Genomic DNA, 21,551 nt, shown 5'->3' on the forward strand with positions numbered 1-21,551 from the left:
AAATAATCTTTCTTATTTGATGATTTAATCTTGAGATTATATGCTTAATAAATGTATGACAAAAACAGTAAACCCCCATAAAACTTAAATAAGCATATTTTAGTTTTAAAAATAGAAATATTTATTAATAATGAATTAACCTACAATTTTTTTTTGCGTATGCATTTAAAACGATCTTGAGTATTAATTAATGTGTTTTCCGTCAATTTGTTAATTTTACTTGTATGTTTTTGTTAAAATCAGATAAATCGTAGATTTGAACTGTGCAACACGATAGCTATAAATTATTTTATAAATTTTTTATGAGTTTGATGTTTTTGTTGTTCACATTTGACCATTATTTCGTACAACCATTATTTGTATCGAAATGCTATCAAAAATCATCGACAATAATTGAAAGATAAGTATTTAGAGCTGGCATCAAGAAAATCATTCAATTACTATTGAAATATGATTGAAAAATCATTACATATGCAACACAATATATAAAAAATACCATCGAAAAATATCGAAACTATAAAAAAACATAAAAATTTACCTATAACATGTCGATTTATACTCACAATTACTTTAATTACATACCGTTATCGAGTGATTCTCATTAACTAGATAAATATGAAAGTTAGGGGGTCATTGGGTATTTATGTCGCAAATACCCTTTTATTAAATTAAAAATAATTTGACCAATCAGGTACCGACACGTGGCTACCACTTAGTTTCCTAATTAGAATTTACGGTCAGGGACCAATGTTTGTACCAAAAGTGTGACGGTAGATATTTTTGCCACTAAAAAATTTACATAGGCATTTAAGTGCAATAAAACAAACTATATCCCTTTAATTTAACAAAAAAGATACCAGATTCACCATATACATGATATTAGAACTCAGAGCATTAACACAATCATAAAATCATTCACCTTTGAAGCGTTTTAATCTACTAAGTGGAAAGAATCACTATCAACCTAAATATAGCCGAGATGGAGACTAGAGGAAAAATAACTTTAGGAAGATCCAGAGATGCCGAGATGGAGACCAGAGGAGAAAAACTTATGCTTTCTGTCCCTACCATTGCTGAGAGAGAATAAGGTCAGGAGGGGAGTTGTGTTTTTATTGTCGAGATAGAAGAAGGTCGAGACTCGTAGGACTTACGTTTTGCTGTTGGGGAGAGTTTCCATTGCCGAGAGAGAAGAGAGTCGGGGGGCAGGGGGTGGAGGGAGAGAGGGGGAAACAAAGATAGGCGAAGAGATTGAATTTGAGAGAATAAAAGAGACGAAAGAAATTTTAGGGTTTCATTATTTCTTTCCTTTTTTAGTTTTATTTTTTTAATATAAATATAATTTTAAAAAAACTAAAAAATCCTTAATTGGGCAGTTCAGGTTACATTAGGCAGGTTGCAAAAAATTTTAACATGCCCAACGTAATAATTGAGTGGTTTAAAATGAAGCTTGGGTGTTTTTGGGTTGCATTTTTCGTCAATTTTTTCGGGTTAGATTTGGCAGGTTGTAAATTTTTTTGAACAACTCTACCTCATAACCCTTATCCCCAAAGTTGATAAACCTAATAAGATTGAGAATTTTCGACCCATATCAACCTATGCAATGTCGTCTACAAAGTTGTTTCAAAATGTCTAGTTGACAGACTATGCATATTTATTGGGGACGCCATTTTTGATTCCCAAAGTACTATTGTTCTGGGTCAAATTATTCAAGATAACAACATTATAGGTTTTGAAAGGCTTTATTGTATGCACAAGAATAAATTTAATAATGGGAAAAGCTTGCTGCAAAGGTTGACATAACAAAAGCATAAGACAAAGTTGAGTGGGTCTTTGTGGAGTATGTGATGTTAAATCTGGGTTACTAGAAAGATTGGGTCGAGAAAATTATGAGGTGTGTGAGGCCAGCCAAGTTTTCTTTTCTAATTAATGGTAATGTTAAGGGTGAGGTTATTTGTAGCGTCCTGAAATCGCTAATAGGGCTTATGGCCTTGATTAGTGTGCCTGGAGGGCAATAATTGATTATTATATTAAATGTGTGAATTTGATGAGTATGTGATTAGAAATGCATGTTTAGGTGAATTAAATATGCATGTGGCCCCGTCTGGTTATTAGGGACATGTTTGTAATTTTAGCCCGTTGAGGGCATAAATGTAATATTTGTGATTATTGTGATCTTTACCACGTGTGAGCGGTGATATATTTGTGATGCACGATCAGAGACAGTCCTAGGAAGCAGTTTAGGTAGAAAGTCACTACGGGGTCAAATACCCGGCTCGGGAGGAGCCTAGGGGTATTTTGGGAACGTAAAATGAGTTTGGAAAATATTGAGTAATGGGTAGTAATTTAGTAATGATTGAGATATATCGGGATTAAATGAGGATTTGTAGGATCACTTGAGGAGTTAGCAGAATAAGGCAAAGGACGGAATTTCCCTTGAGGTTAGTGTGGGAGTCTTATTAGAAAGAGGGGCAAATGGGTCTTTTGGTGCGGATATACATGGGTTAGATGGGCTGAGTGGTCTTGAGGGGTTACTAGAACTCAGAGAAAGAAGGAAAATAAAAACTCTTTGCTAGACTTACTATTTTTTTCTCTCAAAATCGATTTCTTCTCTCTTTGGTGGCTAAGGATTTTAGAGGGAATCAAGCTTAGGAATTCAAGCTAAATGTTAGCTGAGCTTGGGGAGAATTGAAGTTGGAGCAACTAGAATTAAGCTTAGGGCGAAACTAATACAGAGGTAAGGGTCTAAACTAGTTTTTCTATTGAGCTTCCTTTGTTTGTTAGAGTTTTGGGGGTTGGACCCTTAGGTGATGGAATTTGAGTTATAGTGGGATTTTGGTTAGTTTCTCTAAGTTTATGTGCTGCTTAAAGAGTATTAGGATAAATATGGGACTCAATTCTGTTTTTGGGGTGTGTTTAGAATGATTTCAGGGGAGTTAGCTCGTAAAGTTTGCATTGGAATTCTGGGTTTCGCTTGAGTTTATAGGCTAGTGGGGCTTCGAGGAATTTCCCAGGCGCTGCGGCACAAGGTTTGGGTGCCGTAGCCCTAGGCTGTTAGATGTGAGGCATTATGCCTCTGTTTTGGGGCGCGACGCAGCACTTAAAGGAGGCTGAGCTACGGCCCAAAATCATGATTTTGGCTTTTTGAGGGTTTTTAGTTCGGGAACTTGAACGTTAAGGCTCGGGAAGGTTTCTACTACCCAGTTTGGTAGAAACCAAGGTCCCGGAGGTTAGAGTTAAGTCTCGAAACTATTTAATGAGTTAGAACTTGATAGTTGGTTTTATTCATGCGTTGTGACTAGGATTTCTCTTCAAGGCTTGGGTTAAAGGACTGTGCTCGTGATCGCGGTGCTCAGGTAGTTTGGAACACAAGTAAGAAAACTGTTGTACCCGTAGAGCAGGGCGAGGCCCTATAGCTTGTGTTGCAGGGCACGACCCTATATAGTTGTGTTGGAGGGCGTTGCCCCATTGATTATGTTTATACGTGTTGAAGTGTTTGTCTAATTATGCTATGTGTGCATATATGTGAATGAACGACAAGACCCGGAAACGGCAAAGGCCGAGAACGGCGAGGGCTAGGAACGGTGAAGGCCGAGTACGACAAGGGGCCAAGATCAGTGTTAAGCACGCGGAGTGCGAGTTGCCAGGGTGAGACCCTATAGGATACCTGGGATATCCTCACGGTGTAGGCCGCGAACCCAGGGCCTGGTAAAGCACCTGGGGCGGCATGGCCGTATGTGTTTAGCCTGTTGGCGGCTTGATTATATGTTGAGTGATAGATATGCATATGTTATTTGCTTGTGTAAGTTTCTTGTTGGGCTTTGGCTCACGAGTGCTCTATGGTGTAGGTAAGGGCAAGGGGAAAGTTGACCAACCATGAGTACGGAGAGCGTGAAGCGACGCGTACATGTTTGGCCTGCCTGGCTGCCACAGCCAGGGGTATTTTTGGGAGATGTTTGTATTAAACCTGGTTTTGTCATTTAGTCGACTATAATCATATTTTGAGTTGTAAATATTTCTAAACAGTATTTTGGGATCTCAAATGTTTAACACTTTAAAATTTTCAATGAATGACTACATTTTCAAATTATGTGACTTTTATTACAGTTTAACTTCACTTTTAACCTAAAACCCTGACTAGCGGGTTAATTTCACGTTTTAAACTCACTTAGTAACGGCTCTAAGGCAGTAAGGTGTTACATTATTCGTAGCAGAGGCTTACGATAGGGGGATTCCCTCTCTCCCTTTCTTTTGATGTTAAGCTCTAAAGCTTTTTCCTGCCTTATCTAGAAAGCAGAAACTGATGGCGAAATTCATAGGCTTAGGTTTGAAAGAAGTGTTATTTGAGTGTCTCACTTGTTCTTTACCGATGATAACTGTTACACCCAAATTTCGAGAATAAAAATTATTGTAACACCCTACTACCCAGGGATCGTTACGTTGTGTATTTTAAACAGTGATGAACTCACTAGCCGAGCCATTTGGCCATAATCTTGTAACTAAGTATGATTAACGATTTAGGGTTAAATTTTTTGGTCAAAGGTACAATGTTTCATTAAAACGTTTAATGTATACATTGGGATCCCCAAAAAAATATAATTTAAAGGTTAAATACAATAAAATATTTACAACCAGCCGACCTAAGCGGCAAAATAGGGTTTAACCTTAGTTCCTCTTTAAACTCTCGGCTGTGGTGGTCGAGCAGCCGCATATGTACACATCGTCACCTAAGCTCTCCAACTCAAAGATGGTCCAGCTTTCTTTTGCCTTTACCTGCACCACATAGCACCCGTGAGCCGAAGCTCAGCAAGAAAACTCAATATGCTCATGAACAAGTAATAACATGTCACTAAATCATAATAGGCACGCCTAACAGTAATAGCCATACTCATGCATGCAAGCAGGTCCAATTAAATGTTTGTGGAGTCCGGCTGTAACGACCCAAATTTACTAATAAGGCTTAAGGGCATTGATTAGGGTGCCGAGAGGGCGTAATTGGATTATATGTGATTTAAATGATTAAATGCATGATTATGTGATAAGTATGCTTATATAATTATTTGGATATATGTGATGCATGACTACGTGTACTAGTATGCATGTAGGCCCTGATTAGGTTAGAAGGGCATAATCGTAATTTTGGCCCGTCGAGGGCATACATGTTAATATTTGTGATAAATTTTTGAGACCACATTATTATGTGGAAATATTCGCAACTTGTGACTCGAGGCGATCCTAGTGAGCAGTTTAGCAGAAAAGTCACAGTAGGGATTTATACCAAGCTCGTGGGAGTCCGGGGGTATTTTTAGGAATTTGAGAAGTATATTGGAGATTATTTGATATTGAGGAATATAATTGGTGATTAGTTAGGTGTCGGGAAGTAAGAGATAAATATTAAAGACACTCGAGGAATTAGCGGGAATTGGGAGTAATGACCAAAATGCCCTTAGATTGATTTAAAGGTTTAGTTATTATTGGGAGGGCAATGTGGTCATTTGGCTTAATAAGGGATAAGTATTACTCTGCCTTTTTATACTTAGTGGAATGTTTAGAAACTGAAAGAAGCTGAAAAAGAAAAGAAAATAAGAAGGAAGGAAGGAAAAACATAACTCTTAGCCTAACCCTTTTCTCTTACTCGGTTGGTCATTCTTCTTCATTTCTTGAGGATTTTCTGGAGCTGTAACTCAGGGAGAGCTTGGAGTTAGCGACCTTGATTAAGCTTGAGGATTAGCAGAGGTTACTCACCCAATTAAGGTAAGTTTTCAAGGTTTTCTTCAGTTTCTGTTTTTGATGTTGAAACAGTTTTCTAAGTTGAATTAAGCCTGAGGATTTGAGGAGTTGAAAGCTGAGGAGGTGTGGAAGATAACCTAGGTTGAAGTTCTCCATTGAAGGTATGAAATTCTAGCTTTAAAGTTCTGAAGTTTCTTTTGTTCTGTTGAGTTTGAGCTTCAAGCTCAATCATGGAATTTTCTTCATTTTGGGGTGCATGTGCTTAAGTTTTGTATGGTTGGGTCATATGGGGTGAGTTATAGATGATGGTAGGCTTGTTTTGGTGTTTGGTTGAAGTTCGGAAGGATTTTGTAGAGGTTTGGCTCGGGGAAAATCGAAGGAAGATAAAACAAGGTTTGGCTGTGCCGTGACTAGCACTTTAGCGCTAGCCTTTGGGCGCTACAGCGCTAGGCCTTGTGTTCAGAGAGCTTTTTGGCTCTGTTTGTAGCGCTATAGCGCCCTCTTTATGGCGTTGTAGCACTACCCTGTTTCCAAAATAGAGTTTTTGGGATATTTCTTAGGGTTTTTGCCCGGGGGCTCGGGGTTTGATTCCACCACCCCGTTTGGTGGAATTAGGGCTTCCCGAGGGCTCGGGATTGGTCCTGAGGCTAGGTTTTGGAATTAAAGTTTGGTAATGATTCTGATCTGTGGCTGTGACTAGGTGTACGCTAGGGCTCGGAAGGGATCGTGATTGAGGGTCAGTTTCATTGATCAAAGCTAACGGAATCGAAGGTAAGAAAACTGCACTCGGTTATGTGATTGTATTGGGACTAATAGCTCCCTATATCTGTATGATGTCATAGATGGTATTATGCCATGGGACATGTGATAAACAACCTAAAAGTGTCGTAATCAATATTTGCGCACAGGGCGTGGCTCGGCCACTTGTAGCTGAGGACAGCTTGATATTCACTGGGCTAGGTTTAAGCGGGCCGGAGTCAGTGGGATAAATAGGGTTGCGACCTAAGGGCGTCGACCCTGGTTATTATATGTGAATTCATTATTAATGTTAATTGATAAGCTTGGTATGCTGAATACCTGATTATATGGATGTTCTGGACTGTTGAGTATATGGCTATACTGTATGAATTATCTGATTGTTTGATTGATGATCGTGCTCTGTTATTGTGTTTTCTTGCTGGGCCTTGGCTCACGGGTGCTACGTGGTGCAGGTAAAGGCAAGGGTAAAGTGGACCAGTCCTGAGTGGGAGAGCTTTGAGGCTAATAAGTCTATCCTTATGTAGATGATTGATAAGTCTATCTCTGAGTAGATGACTGATAAGTCTATCTCTGAGTAGATGACTGATAAATCTATCTCTGTGTAGATGACTAATAAGTCTATCTCTGTATAGATGATTGATAAGTCTATTTCTATGTAGATGACTAATAAGTCTATCTCTGTATAGATGATTGATAAGTCTTTCTCTTAGGTCCCATACCCTCCTAGCCATGTGACGTATCAGACACCGGAGCTTATAACCCTGGCTCTATGTAACTACCCTTTAGACTAGACAAGCTCTGTAATGCCCTACTACCCAGGGATCGTTACGGTGAGCATTTTAAATAGTGCTAAACTCACTAATCGAGTCATTTGGCCATAATCGTGTAACTAAGTATGATTAGGAGTTTAGGGTTAAATTTTTTGGTTAAGATACAACGTTTCACTAAAACGTTGACTGTATACATTGGGATCCCAAAAATATAATTTAAAGGTTAATTACAACAAAAGATTTACAATCAGCCGACCTAAGCGACAAAATAGGGTTTAACCCTAGTTCTTATTTAAACCCTCAGCGGCGGCGGTCGAGCAGCCGCATATGTACACATCATCACCTAAGTTCTCTAACTCAAGGATGGTTCAACTTTCTTTTGCCTTTACCTGCACCACATAGCACCTGAGAGCCGAAGTACAGCAAGAAAACTCAATATGCTCATGAACAGTAATAAGATGTTACTAAATTATAATATGCATGCCTAGCAATAATAGCCCTATTCATGCATGAAAATAAATCCAAATAATGATTGTTGGCCCTGCCCTTTGTATGGATGACTATCAAGTCAATCCTAATCAAATGAATGATTAACACTTTGAGGTTCTGATAACCATGCTGGGGCGTATAGCCCTAATCAGATGAGTGATTTAACAGAGTTTTAAGTAAGTTTATTCTGTCAGCAAGGATGAATAACACAGTTGATCAGTATCAGATCTCCATGAGAGAGATAGTGTGCCTTCATGGAAACTCAAAGTCTATCTTATCAGATGGAGACTTTAGTGCGACTTCCAGGTTTTGGAAGGATTAAGAAGGCAATGAATATATAAATGGAATTCAATGTCGTTTATTACTCTCAGACTGATGGTAAATCAAAGAAAGAAGGTTATCCAATTATTATTGGAAGAACATCTTATAAGATGAATGAGTTAATATATATCTGGATCCTGAGCTGGTTCAGGGGACTATTGTGATTATTAGAGGTTGAAGCTTGGATGGTCACTTCTTAGAATAAATGGAAAAGTTCTACTGAATTGGAAAGCAGGAACATAGAGTTGCAAGTAGGAGAATGTATCTTCCTTAAAGGATCACCATAGAAAGGGGTGAGGAGTTAAGGGCAAGCTAAACCCTAGATTATCTCGATAGTTAAATCCTGGATCGGTCTGGTTAGATTGACTTTGGAGCAGCCTTATCTTTGGCACTGTCAATTGAATGTAGTGTGTTATGTATTTCCATGCAGTGGACATGGGTTAAAAGAACTCATGAGTTGAGTAACAAGGATCTGAAGGTTAAGGTTAAGTATTCCAGTAAGGCATAGCCAGTTCAGATTGTAACATAAGTAATAAGGTTCTGATGAACAGAGTGTACCTTGGGTTAAGGTAATGCTACAGAGACAGTGAGGTCGAGGAAGCGACCTGAAAAATTGGAGTCAATTGTGCGAAATTCTTATTCCGGGTTGTATAGATAAATTTCGAGGACGAAATTTCTGTAAGGAGGGGATAGTTGTAATGCCCCGAATTTCCTAATAAGGGTTAGGACCTTGATTAGGAGGTCAGGAGGGCCATAATTGATTTATTATGTTGTTTAGTGATCATATGCATGCTTATGTGAATTATATTATTATATGATGATGAATGCATGCATATGGGTGTATTTTAATTATAAGGGCATTTTGGTAATTTGGCCCGTTGAGGGCGTAATTGTGTATTTTCGTGCATGTGGGTGAGTTTTGGATGGTACCACATTATATGTGGATATGTTCGAGCCTTTCGGCATGAGACGATCATGAAATGCAAGTGTCCGGTCTAGTCATAACGGGTTTAAGTTCGGGGCTCGGGGTGAGTCTCGGGGTGATTTCGATGATTAGAGTATTACCAATAATTAAAGGGTAATGGGATATGATTTATTGGTGTTTGAGATTATTGAGAATAGTGGGAATTGGAGGGTGTTAATTATGATCAACGAAATAGGTGCGAAAGGACAGTTTTGCCCTTGGTGGCTGTTAAGGTTTTATTTTAGACTTAAGGGCATTTAGGTCTTTTCACCCTTAGAGATTTATATCAGCCATTAAGGCTGTAGAAGTTTATCAAAACAGAGTCCTGTTTTTCCTTCTCTTTCGATGGTTTTTCTCCTCCATTTCTCTTTGGATTTTCAAGCTTTTTTTGAGGAATCAAGCCAAGGAACCAATTTGGGATAAGCCATGGTTATGCTCCACCATTGAAGAGGGTGTGTTGCTGAGATTGAGGTGAGTTTTTAGCCACTAGAACTCTTGGTTTTGCTCTATTTTCTTAGTTGAGTTCCAGCTGGTTTTTGGGTTGGAAAGTGGGGAATTGATTGGAGTTTTGGCTAGGGTTCTTGGGGTTGTGGTGCCTAGGACATGTGGAGATGGTATTTGGATTCATTTGGGACTTAATTTGATGTTTGGAAGCTTTTGGTTTGGGTTAGAAATGGTGGAATCGAAGGAAGAACTTCTGGGCAGATGCTGGCTGAAGGTAGCGCTACAGCGCTACCTGCAGAGGAGGCTAGGGCGGTTTGGTTCTGTCTTGAGCGCTGGGGCGCTAGGAGGGTAGCGCTACTCTATTTCATTAGAACCCCGTTTTGGGTTTTTAAGGGTTTTTGGCTTGGGGTTTCAATGCTTAAGGCCCGGGATCAAATCTACTCACTGTGTGGGCATGTTTCGAGGTCCCAAGAGTGGGGTTTAGGTCAAGACCCTATCTTTGATGATTTTCATTAATCAAATATTGTATTTGGTTATGACTAGGTGACCGCTAAAGGATTAAGGATCGATCGTTCTCAAGGGTCGTTCTTGTTCTAATTCTTGCTCGAACCCGAGGTAAGAAAACTGCACCCTGTGTATATGTGACAAGCATGGCTATTCTTGATGCATGTTGGATGTTTAAATGTAATGCACGAGAAACATGTGATTAGGACATGCTATGTATACTGGGTATGGTATTGTTCAGAGCTTGAGCCTCTGTGTTTATGCATGATCCTAATTGTGCTAGTATTTGTTAAGTAAGCATGCTGAATGCCCTGTATTCGGATATGGGATATGTGATATATGTTTGGTGGCATTGCTTACTTGTATATGGCACTGACTAGTTAGGGACACTGGCCTAGGAGTCAGAAACGGCATAAGCGTCCTGAACGCGGGGCCGAATGAAGATTAGATCTAATCGATATCAGCGTTGAATGACCCTAAGGCATTAATGCTGGGCTGACCCTAAGGTCGATGAATCTTATAAACGCTTGGCTAGTCTAGGACTAGTTACTCAGAGCCAGGGCCTAAGGCCTAAGTGACCGTTTGTCACATGGCTAGGGAACGATGTTCTAGGGTTATGACTCTATGGTCATGAGGAAGGTTATGTTGGTGACTAGTCATCATGCACCTATCCTATCTAAGCTAGTGAAAGGATCACTTATTTACTTGACAGGTTTATGCTGGTGACTATTTCACCAGATACCTATCTTGTTTAAGATAGTGAAAGGATCACTTATCTATAAGCCCCGGTGACCCTATCGTCACATGGCTATTGGGAACGGAACCCACCTTAGTGACTCTACCACTGTCACTCTTCTATTTTGGGCTAAAAGCCTTGGATGATTATTATGATCATTGGTTGATGTGTTATACTCAACATTACGTGGATTTATTTGCCTGCTAGAAGAGGGCTATATCTGCTAGACGTGTGCCTTATGATTTGATGACATGTTATTACTGTTCATGAGCATATTAAGTTTTCTTGCTGGGCTTCGGCTCACGGGTGCTATGTGGTGCAGGTAAAGGCAAAAGAAAGCTGGACAATCCTTGAGTTGGAGAGCTTAGGTGACGAAGTGTACATATGCGGCTGCTCGACCGCCACGACCGAGGGTTGAAAGAGGAACTAGGGTTAAACCCTGTTTTGCCGTTTAGATCGGCCTGTTGTAAATATTTTCCGATAATAGACTCTTAAATTATATTTTTGGGATCCCAATGTATACAATAAACATTCTAATGAAACGTTACATCTTAACCAAAATTTTTAACCCCTAAACCGCTAATCATACTTAGTTACACGATTTTGGCCAAATGACTCAATTAGCGAGTTTAGCACTGTTTATAAGGCACATTGTGACGGTCCCTAGAGTTTGGGGCGTTGCAAAAGCTTTGAGAGAATTTCACCATTCAATAATATTGACTCGTGGACTAGACATATTTTAACTGCTGAACCACGTAAAAACTCGTGTGTTTTTTATTAGTTCTCTTAATTCAGTGTTTAGTGCTCTTCTTATCTAAGTTGACGAAAAACGACATTAACAATAACCTTGTATTCCTTGATGCTACTAAATTCGATTGCAATAATTTTAAATATTTCCTGAAAACTATTCCTATGCTTCAGACTAGCTCATTAACTTCAATAAATATGATGTAAGCTTTGATAGGTCAATCCCAAGGGATGAGAGGAAGAAACTTGCTAATTTCTTAAAAGTTAACTTGGTAGATGCATATGGAAAATACGTGGGCTTATCGTCCTTTGTGGGGAAAAATAATAAATAGATCTTTGGGGCTATTAAGGATAAAGTGTGGCATAGGACAAAGGGGTGGAAAAGACCTTTGTTCACCTCATCTGGGAAGGAGATCCCCATTAAAGCCATAATGAAGGCTATTCCAACATATATCACGAGCTGTTTTAAACTGCCTAAAAATATTATTTAAAAATTTCATAGCATGGCTGCCTAGTTCTGGTGGGGGTTGTTGAAGAAGAATAGGAAGATACATTGGTGCAAATGAGATGTAATGTGTCCTCCTAGAGAGAAATATGGGTTGGGATTCAGAAATTCGGAGTACTTTAACCAAGCTATGCTAGCTAAGCAAAATTGGAGATTCATGCGTAATCCTAACTCCCTTTGTGCTAGAGTTCTAAAGGTGTGTTATTTACCTGACAAAGATACCCGTGAGGCTAAATGTGGTTGTAATGCTTCCTCGGTTTGTAGAAGCCTTGAATGGGGCAATTTTTTTTTCTTAAGGGATCTAGATGGAGAATATGGGATGGAAACAATGTTCCAATCTTGGAAGATCCTTGGATCCTTAGGCTAAACACCTCCAAAATCTATGATAAACCCTACTTGCCCTGTGACTTGCATGTGATTGATTTAAAACTCGAAGATGGTCAATTAGATGAGTGCATCATTTAAGAGTGTTCAATAAAAGGTGCAAATCTAATCTTGAGTATCCCTTGGGAGGACACACCTCTCAAAGACAAGTTGTTGTGGCACTACACTAAGAATGAAGAGTATAGCGTGAGAAATGGATCCAAGGTTGCCATGAGTTTTTTTAATTAATGCTGAGACTTTGGATACTATAAGAACCAAGGCATGGTGGACTTCCTTTTGGGAGATGAGAGTTCCCCTTAAAATTAAACATTTTTTTTGGATATTAAGCCACTATTGGACGCCCACTAATTGTGCTTCGTTTTGTAGGAAAGTTACTAATGATCCTTGTTGCTTCTGGTGTAATGAAGGACATTCAGAGGATGTTTTACATGCCCCTTGGAGATGCCATTCCAACAACAAATATTGGAAAAATTCTAGTTTTTGGAAGCATCTTAAGCATTTGTAATGAATTTGATCCATTGGCTTTTATTTCCAGAACCTGAGAGCCACTTTTGAGAGATGGCTTTGATCTGTTTGTGGTGATGTTATGACAATTATGGTATGCGGGGAACAAAGCCAAGTTTGGTGAGAAGGAACCAAAAGCTTCAAACCCGCTAGGTTAGTGTGAGAAATTATGCAAAGAATTTAAAGATCCTCATCACCCTGTGCGTCAACCTACTGCTTGGAATGATTCAAGATGGAGTCCACCATATGGAAGAAACACCAAGATTAACGTGTGGACATTGGGAGAAAACATGGCAGAGATGCTTGAAGTGTTGCTGTAGTTGCAAGGAATGTCGACGGCGCTTGCTTGGGAGCTAGATCGACCTTTCTCCATAGGCCCTTTCACACCCTCACTACTAGAAATCAAAGAAGGGTTGCTACTGAGTGAAGAGTTAGAGTTGTAGAATTTCTACATTGAAACTAGTTGTGCTAATGCAATTTCTCTTTCATGTAACAATAATAGCTATGGTGGTAACCTTGAAGGCATTGTTTGGGGTATCAAAAACAATATCCCCAATCAAGGCTTCCTTGGTTTTTGTTTTACTTTTAGAAAAGCTAATCTTCTAGCCCATAGTTTAGCTAAGTTTACTCTTGATCATAGAGTAAGTGTTAGTTAAAATAGGGATCTTCCATAGAGATGGACTTGCCAATGCCATTGTAATTTATTTTCGTCCTAAATGAAACATTCTCCTTTCGAAAAAAAAACAATTTATCATAAATTTTACAAAACTAAGGATAAGGATTAACTTCATATAACTTGAAGAGAAATCTTAGGTTGGAAGTAGTGCAGGATGTAATTGGTTAATTTGTTCGACAATTTTGCAATATTCACTTGCTAAGTATACGAAAGTACAAATGAAGGAGGCCGCAAAGACAAAAGTTGATTTAATTTAAACTCTTTCCATTAATTATTTCATTTAATATAAGAAAAATAAAATAAAGAAAGAAACAACTTTTACCAATTAAAAATTAAATAAAAACGACAATTATTCTTTTTGGACATAAAATAAAACGACATTTTGGTCACATTAAGTCCGTCACTCGAGTCAGTTCCACTTCTCTCTCTCTCTCTCTCTCTCTCCAACAGTCCCACTCGCCTCTATAAAGCGCCGACCTTCACATTCACAGTTACACGACCTTATTTAACTTCGCACCACCACAACCACAACCACCACCATTAAAACCCAGAGCCAGTTTTACCCAAAGAAAATACTACTTGAATGGAAAAAGCCGGGACAGAACCGTGGAGACCTGACCCGGTTCACGCATCCTCATTGTTCCGGCCACCGGAGACTCCAAGGGAGCCTATGGAGTTTCTCTCACGCTCTTGGAGCGTTTCCGCCATGGAAGTATCTAAAGCCATAGCTCCACCCCATATGGTCCTTTCAAAGACTATGAGCGGCTGCGGCGGAGGTGCCGGAGCTATACCGGAGGACATCGCCGGCGAGACAGAGGAAGGTGCTACAGTTTCCGGGAACCCTTTTTCGTTTGCTTCTTCCGAAACTTCTCAGATGGTTTTGGACCGCATAATGTCACAGTCGGTAAGTAAAGAAGATGATGATGAAGAAGAAGACAAATAAGTGGGATTTTATTTTTTTGTTTTACGTTTTCTGAGGTTGATGGGCACTTACTCTTATTTTATGCTTTGTTTATAGGAGATACTACTGTTGTTTTTAGCTCTACATCGTTGTTGTAGTTTATTTTTGTCTTTGTTAGATTTCTGGGTTTTGGTTTTTTCTGCTAATAATAATAAAAATTCATCAGAGTTGTGTTCATTTCCCAAATTTCTATTTCTGGGTCGTTTTTGTTTTCTAATTTTTATGGATTCACTCTTTTTGTTGTTGCAGCAAGAGGTATCGCCTAGAACTTCAGGCAGACTCTCCCATAGTAGTGGTCCTCTTAATGGAACCCAAAGCTGTGGCTCCTTGACAGACAGTCCACCAGTCTCACCCTCCGAAATCGACGATGCCAAGGTTTGTGTCATTCTTTTTTGCGTTTTCAATGGTTGCCGGAGTATGATGATTGTCTCTTTCTTTGTTCTTTTACTCTGCATAGGGCTTTAAAGCACGAAAAAAACCAAGTCTCTGACGCGCTCAGAGAGCGGTCGAAACACAAATCTCAGCTTTCTCTCTAACCAAGGCTATCTTTAATTACACTTACACACACCAGGAGAGCGTCATACATACTTGCTGTTAACCGAACCAATTCAGGGTCTGCACAAAGCTTAATGAGTTGATTAAGTTTTAATTAATCGCACATTTTCAGAGACCCCTTTTTCCAATAAAAACAAGTTGGGGGTTCCTTCATAAGCAAGCAATAAATTAGTCTTTATTGTTGTTGGGGTTTGTTTTATTTTATTAATTAATAAGCAGAAGGAGAAGAAGAAGAAGAAGATGATGATGATGACGAAGAAGAAGAACCAGAGTCTTAGTTTCCAATCGTGTAGTGTGCAGAATCATGAGATTGGTCCACTCCACTCCTCCAACCACATGGCCACACCCATACACAGTAATTGGGCTGGTTTTAGTAACGCGCAGTAGACTGTATAACACCTCCAAAATTTGTCCTCTCTGTCGTTTTGGTGGGTTTTTTTATTATTATTATTTTTTAACCAAACGACACTGCCACGAGAACTTACCTGGCTTAATGCCCATCTTCGTCTCACTCCAGTCTTCTATTAATAGCCCCTCATTAAATAGCCACGAACCCATCATTTCATTCCTTTTCTATATAAATTTTATATATATATTTTCAAATATTAATATTATTTGAGTTATTTGTTTTGTGTGGTTGTTACATGAAACTCATTTTTCGATCGTACTTGCCAAGTTTGGGCCTCTCTATTTGTCCAATGACCTGAAAATATATTCTTCTTCTTTATGCAGTTTTATCGCTCGACCAATCATTTAAATTCCCAATACAGAGCTCCGGCGAGTGGTGCCGCCGGTGGGGGCGTTTCAACTGGAGGTGGGAAAACAGTCGGTAGGTGGCTCAAGGACAGGAGGGAGAAAAAGAAAGAAGAAACCAGAGCCCAGAACGCCCAGCTTCATGCTGCGATTTCCGTAGCTGGAGTCGCCGCTGCAGTGGCGGCCATAGCTGCTGCCACTGCAGCCTCGTCTGGGTCCGGGAAAGATGAGCAGATGGCCAAGACCGACATGGCCGTGGCCTCTGCCGCTACCTTGGTCGCTGCTCAATGTGTAGAGGCTGCCGAAGCCATGGGCGCTGAGCGGGAATACCTCGCCTCGGTCGTCAGCTCCGCCGTGAACGTACGTTCCGCTGGCGATATAATGACGTTAACCGCCGGCGCGGCCACTGGTAACAATCTGTTAACTCGAGTTTTTGACTTTACAAGTCGTTTCTTAAAATAATCACTAAAATAGTCCTGCGGTTTATACAGCTCTGCGTGGGGCGGCTACGTTAAAGGCGAGGGCATTAAAGGAAGTGTGGAATATAGCGGCTGTGATTCCGGTGGAGAGAGGGATAGGAGGAGTAAGTGGTGGTGGTGGCAACGGTAGTAACGGTAATTCCAACAGTAGTTTTAGCGGTGAGCTTGTCCCAGAGGAAAACTTTCTGGGTATTTGCAGTAGAGAATTACTAGCCAGAGGCTGTGAACTCCTCAAACGAACCCGCAAAGGTATTTTTTTCAGCTTAATCCTAATTATTAAAGTGTTTTTCTTGTTTTTTGGTATCCCAAACCATATCTTGAAGTGAGCATTTTTTAGTTTTTTCGATTCATTCAATGACAATCTTTATTATCTTAATCTGAACGCAGGTGATCTTCATTGGAAAGTTGTGTCTGTTTACATCAACAGAACACACCAGGTAATTTGTCTAGTCTAGTCATATGGTTTACTGTATTTGAAATTTCTGGTGAAATTATTTGAGCATCAGTAGCGAGTCCTTTTGGGGTTGGTTGAGTGTTTTACGTGAACTTGATTGTGCAAAAGGTTTCCGTAGGCAAAAAAAGAGGCTGTGAGTATGATTGAAGGAATTGGCTCTTTGTTTTCTTTAAATTTTGATATTTTTTTCCTTTAACAAAAGCATTAAGACACTTTGGAACTTCTTTTTGTGCAGGTTATGTTGAAGATGAAGAGTAGGCACGTTGCTGGGACCATCACAAAAAAGAAAAAGAGTAAGTTTTTACTGCTTTTGTCTTTCACTAATAATTTTTATGAAGCAGAAATGGAGGTGGGTCTTCTTCCATTTGGGGATTTGTGAAAGTTCTAAAGTGGATTATTAAAGCTTAAACAGAAAAAAGAAAAAGTTTTCTTCTTTAAATATCATCAACAACTCAAGATGGTTCTTCTTGTTCTTTTGTAAAATTTTCAGATGTGGTTGTGGAAGTGATTAAAGATATGCCAGCTTGGCCTGGTCGCCACTTGCTTGAGGGTGGTGAGAACAGGCGTTACTTTGGTTTGAAAACAATTATGCGTGGTGTTGTAGAGTTCGAGTGTAGGAGCCAAAGAGAGTACGATATTTGGACTCAAGGAGTCTCAAGGCTGCTTTCCATTGCAGCAGAAAAGAACAACCATAGACATAAATAGAGCTTGAAATTAAATTGAACAACAAAACAAATCTCTACTACTACTGTTCTTTTTCAAAATTAGGAGGAAAAGCAAACAGTTTGGCTAATAGGATCTTTGTGCTGTTATTATTACTGTTATTGTTATATATGATATGATATAATATATAAATAGTCCCCTTTTAACATCATAGGCGTTTTTGATATTTTTCTTGGGATGGTTTTTAATTTCCTTTTGTAAAAAAGGATGATGATAAATTAAAAGGATATATATAAGTTTCTTCATCCAAAATGGGGTCTCCTTTAATCTTGTGGGAATACAAATTCTGTGCTTTTTGTTTTTGAATGATAAAGTAAAGTAGGGTAGATGAGCTAAAGTTAGTGACACCATGTGATCCCAAGTCCTTGTCCTTGTGGAAAGAAAAGAAGTATCTTGGACTGAAGGCAGTCAAAAGAGAATGAGAAAAAGAGAGAAAACCCCATTTTGAGACTAAAGAAAAGAAAACTATATATATATATATCAATATATATTGAAGATAAAGACATGGCCCTGATTCTCTGTGTTTTGTTTATTCTTTTGTTGGGTTTTGGTTTTTGTCCTTTAATTGGTTTTTGGAACTTTGTTTAAGGTTTTTGATTTGGTGAGATGAGGTGAGAGAGAGATCATGATTGTTTTGATTTGTAATTTTATTTTTCACTTTATAGAATGGGTTTGGATTAAAGTGTATCAAAGATTATCATTAACGACAGCTTGGTTAACATAATAAAGTCCTTAATCAGAATTATTTAATTACTTAATTTTCAGAAAGTGTGCATAAGATGCTTTGGTACAGTTCTAGTAAACATGAATGGGACAAACTCAGATATGCTTAGCTGAATAAACTGAACTCTTTGAAGCTGTTTAGGGTTCTAATCTATAATGTTAAATATAAAGTTTGCATCATGTAAAACGACAGCCAAAAGCTCAAAAACAGTAAATGCATTTTTCTTGATTAATGGGATTTTTATAGGGATGAGTCCATCAACCAAATATGCAGTGCTTTTGTCTTTAGTATTTTAGTAATTTACATCAATATGTATATGCACTATATAGTCAACTTTGTTATAGGCTATAGCCTCCAAAATGTTAAATAGTACTTCTGGGATTGAATACTAAAAATATGAAAAATTTAAAATATAAGTACCGTACGATATTGATAATTTATTTGAAGTGTACGATCTTAATGTATAATCTTGATGAATGATCACGATTATATTTTATTGATAGGTATACAAATTATATTGTATGGTAGAATTACCCTACCAAAATAACAAAATTACTTTAACTTATTTTTATTTAACAAAATGAAAGAAAATACGAGACTCAGGGTCTATCTGTACTTAATGGGTATAGTTAAAATTATAGTAAATGTCTTAAAATATGTCCTAAAATATTCACATCAACAAGCTAATATTCTCATTTTAAAAATTATAGAAAAATGACATTTTTACATTAATAATTATCTAAATTGTAATTTTTTATCATTTTATTTATTTATTTAAAAGCGCATGACTTTAATACAGTGTTATATGTATATTAGTTTTGTTTAATTAATTTTTATTTTAAAGATATATTGATTTTTTCAATTTTTTATGGGTTGTTGGTATATTATTTTCCAACTAGTGTATATATTTTTTGTGGTGTGATATTTTTTTTTTATGATAGTTAGTTTATATCTTATTATACATAATAGTAGTATATAATTTTGTATCATGTTATATACATTTTAATGGTAGTATATAATTTTGTTAACATAATATATACATTGTTGAGTAATAATTTTGTAAGTTTTATTGGTATATTATTTTTGAACTCAATATATATATTTTGTGGTATGATATATCATTCAATAATCCATAAAAAATGAAAAAAATCAAAATAACTTTAAAATGAAAACTAATTAAAGAAAACCAATATACATATACCATAATATTAAAATATTTAGAATAAAATAGTAATTTGCTAAATGACATATTTGGTAATATGTAATATTAAAAATATAGTTAGGCTATTTTACTACAAAATTAAAAACATGGACATTTACTTACTTTCACACGCTATTAAGAATCATTTTGCACCAAGTCTTTTTTTTTTTTTTTTAAATTGTTACAGATTAAAAAACTTACGTGTTTGGCTCTCTAATTAAAAAACTGTATTTTGTTTTTAAAAGCTAAAAAATATATATATATTTTTTAAAAATAAGTAATGGTATTTGGTATTGTTTTTAGAAAATAATTTTTAAAAATAAAGTTACAAAAAACAGAAAATTTTGAGAATAACAAAAATTTATTTTCAAGTTTTTTTGTCCATTTTTTTCTTCTTCTGATATCACTTTTTTAATTATTATTATCTCACATCACTTTCTCTCTCGTTAGTTTCTCTCTCCTCACCTTCTCTCTCCTTATTTTCTCTCTCATCACTTTCTATTCCTTATCTTTTCTCTCACCACTTTCTCTCTCGACATTTTTTCTATTCCCACTTTCTATTTTTTCATTTTCTCTCTCATCATTTTCTATTTTCTTATTTTTTCTCTCCTAACTTATTATCTCCTCATTTTCTCTCTTATTACTTACTATATCATATCATTTTCTCTCCCCTCATTTTTTCTCGTTCGCCACTCTCATTGCTTTCTTTCTCCTCACTTCTCTCTCTTCATTTTCTTTCTCTTATTTTTTTTTGCATCAATTTTTCTCTTCTCAATTTATCTTTCCTAAAATTTTCTCTCCTTACTTGCTCACTCCTTATTTTTCATCACTTTCTCTTTCTCAATACTATATCTCATTATTTAATACAAACTTTTAAAATATTGTTCTCTTTGTAAATATATTTATTTTTTTTATTTAATATTTTTTAAAAAAAATAAAACTAAAAAATTGATTTTAGAAAATATTAACCAAACACATTTTGTTTTTTGAAAACTACAAAAACTGTTTTCTATTTTTATTTTTGAAATCACAACTTTAAAAATAAAAAACAGAAAATAATAAAAAACATACCATATTTTACCAACCAATATACAACAATAGAATATCAAAGAAAAAATTAGTTATAATGTAATAAATATCATTTAACTAAGCAGCTCAAATTGTTGTTTATATGTTTAGAAAGAATATAGCAACAAAGTACATGTGCAAAATTTTAGTGTCAATAATATCTTACTATTTATTTTTTACCTCACAAATTTTTTTTTCCTAATTTGCTCCACTAAAATAAAAACCTACTTTTCCAACTCCCCAATAACCTTACAACAAAGATCAATTCATGTAGTTAATGCATGGCCGATTATTGGTACAATTAATATTTACATATTTACGGGGAGTTACTCAAGTAGTTGAACCATATGAGTTTTGAACTTAAAAATTGATATATAGTAGATCATGAAATTGTAAAAAACATTCACTTGTTTTACAAAAATATAAGGTTACATGTTATTGCATTTGGGTCTTGCCCTTGCAAAAGTTTCAAAAGTACTTTCTTAAAAGTATTGGGCTTGGTTTTATTATGGGCCGACTTCCTTTTACTGAAATTCATGTTTTATATCCTTGTGTTTTGGTGGAGTTGCAGGAAATTTTTTCCTTGTTTTTTTGTAAAAATAATTCATTCATGTATAGGTTTTTTCTTTTTCAAAATGACTATTTCTATGTTTTTACAACATTTCAGTCTTGATTTTTTTTTTCAAAAATACGATTTTTTTTGTTAGACTTTCAAACGTTTACCTCACATATAACTAATATATAATAAATATCTACTACATATACTAAATACACCCTAACTAAGCATACCAAAATTTAAAAAGATATTTTTCACAAAAAGGTAAAGAAGTTACCTTTTAATTAAAAATATGTAAATATCTCCTATATATATTAATCATTTTTTTTAATATAGTGCACATTGTAATTTTTTATAACATCTATAAAATTTAAAAAATTATAATAAATATAAATTCTACATTCTACATATATATATATTTATTATTTCGATAATATTACTCTTTTTTTTTGTTTGAAATAAGGGGAATTGAAGGAAAAGAAAAATGAATTAAATCTGTAAAGCCAACGAGAAATGAGTGTATACTGAATTAGTTCAAAAGTAAAAT

At 36.6% G+C, this 21,551-nt stretch overlaps 1 protein-coding gene across 1 annotated transcript; it reads left to right on the forward strand.

The window, feature by feature from the left end:
* The first annotated feature begins 13,970 nt into the window (after nt 1–13,970).
* Nucleotides 13,971–17,606, forward strand: LOC133819135 (VAN3-binding protein-like). Its single transcript, XM_062252309.1, has 7 exons — nt 13,971–14,434; nt 14,741–14,866; nt 15,779–16,208; nt 16,291–16,527; nt 16,666–16,715; nt 16,968–17,025; nt 17,223–17,606. Exons 1-7 carry the CDS (start codon nt 14,114–14,116, stop codon nt 17,435–17,437), a joined length of 1,437 nt encoding a protein of 478 aa, XP_062108293.1. The 5' UTR covers nt 13,971–14,113; the 3' UTR covers nt 17,438–17,606.
* The last annotated feature ends 3,945 nt before the right edge of the window (nt 17,607–21,551 follow it).

The sequence above is a fragment of the Humulus lupulus genome, chromosome 2 (assembly GCF_963169125.1).
Source record: "Humulus lupulus chromosome 2, drHumLupu1.1, whole genome shotgun sequence".
NCBI lineage: Eukaryota > Viridiplantae > Streptophyta > Magnoliopsida > Rosales > Cannabaceae > Humulus > Humulus lupulus.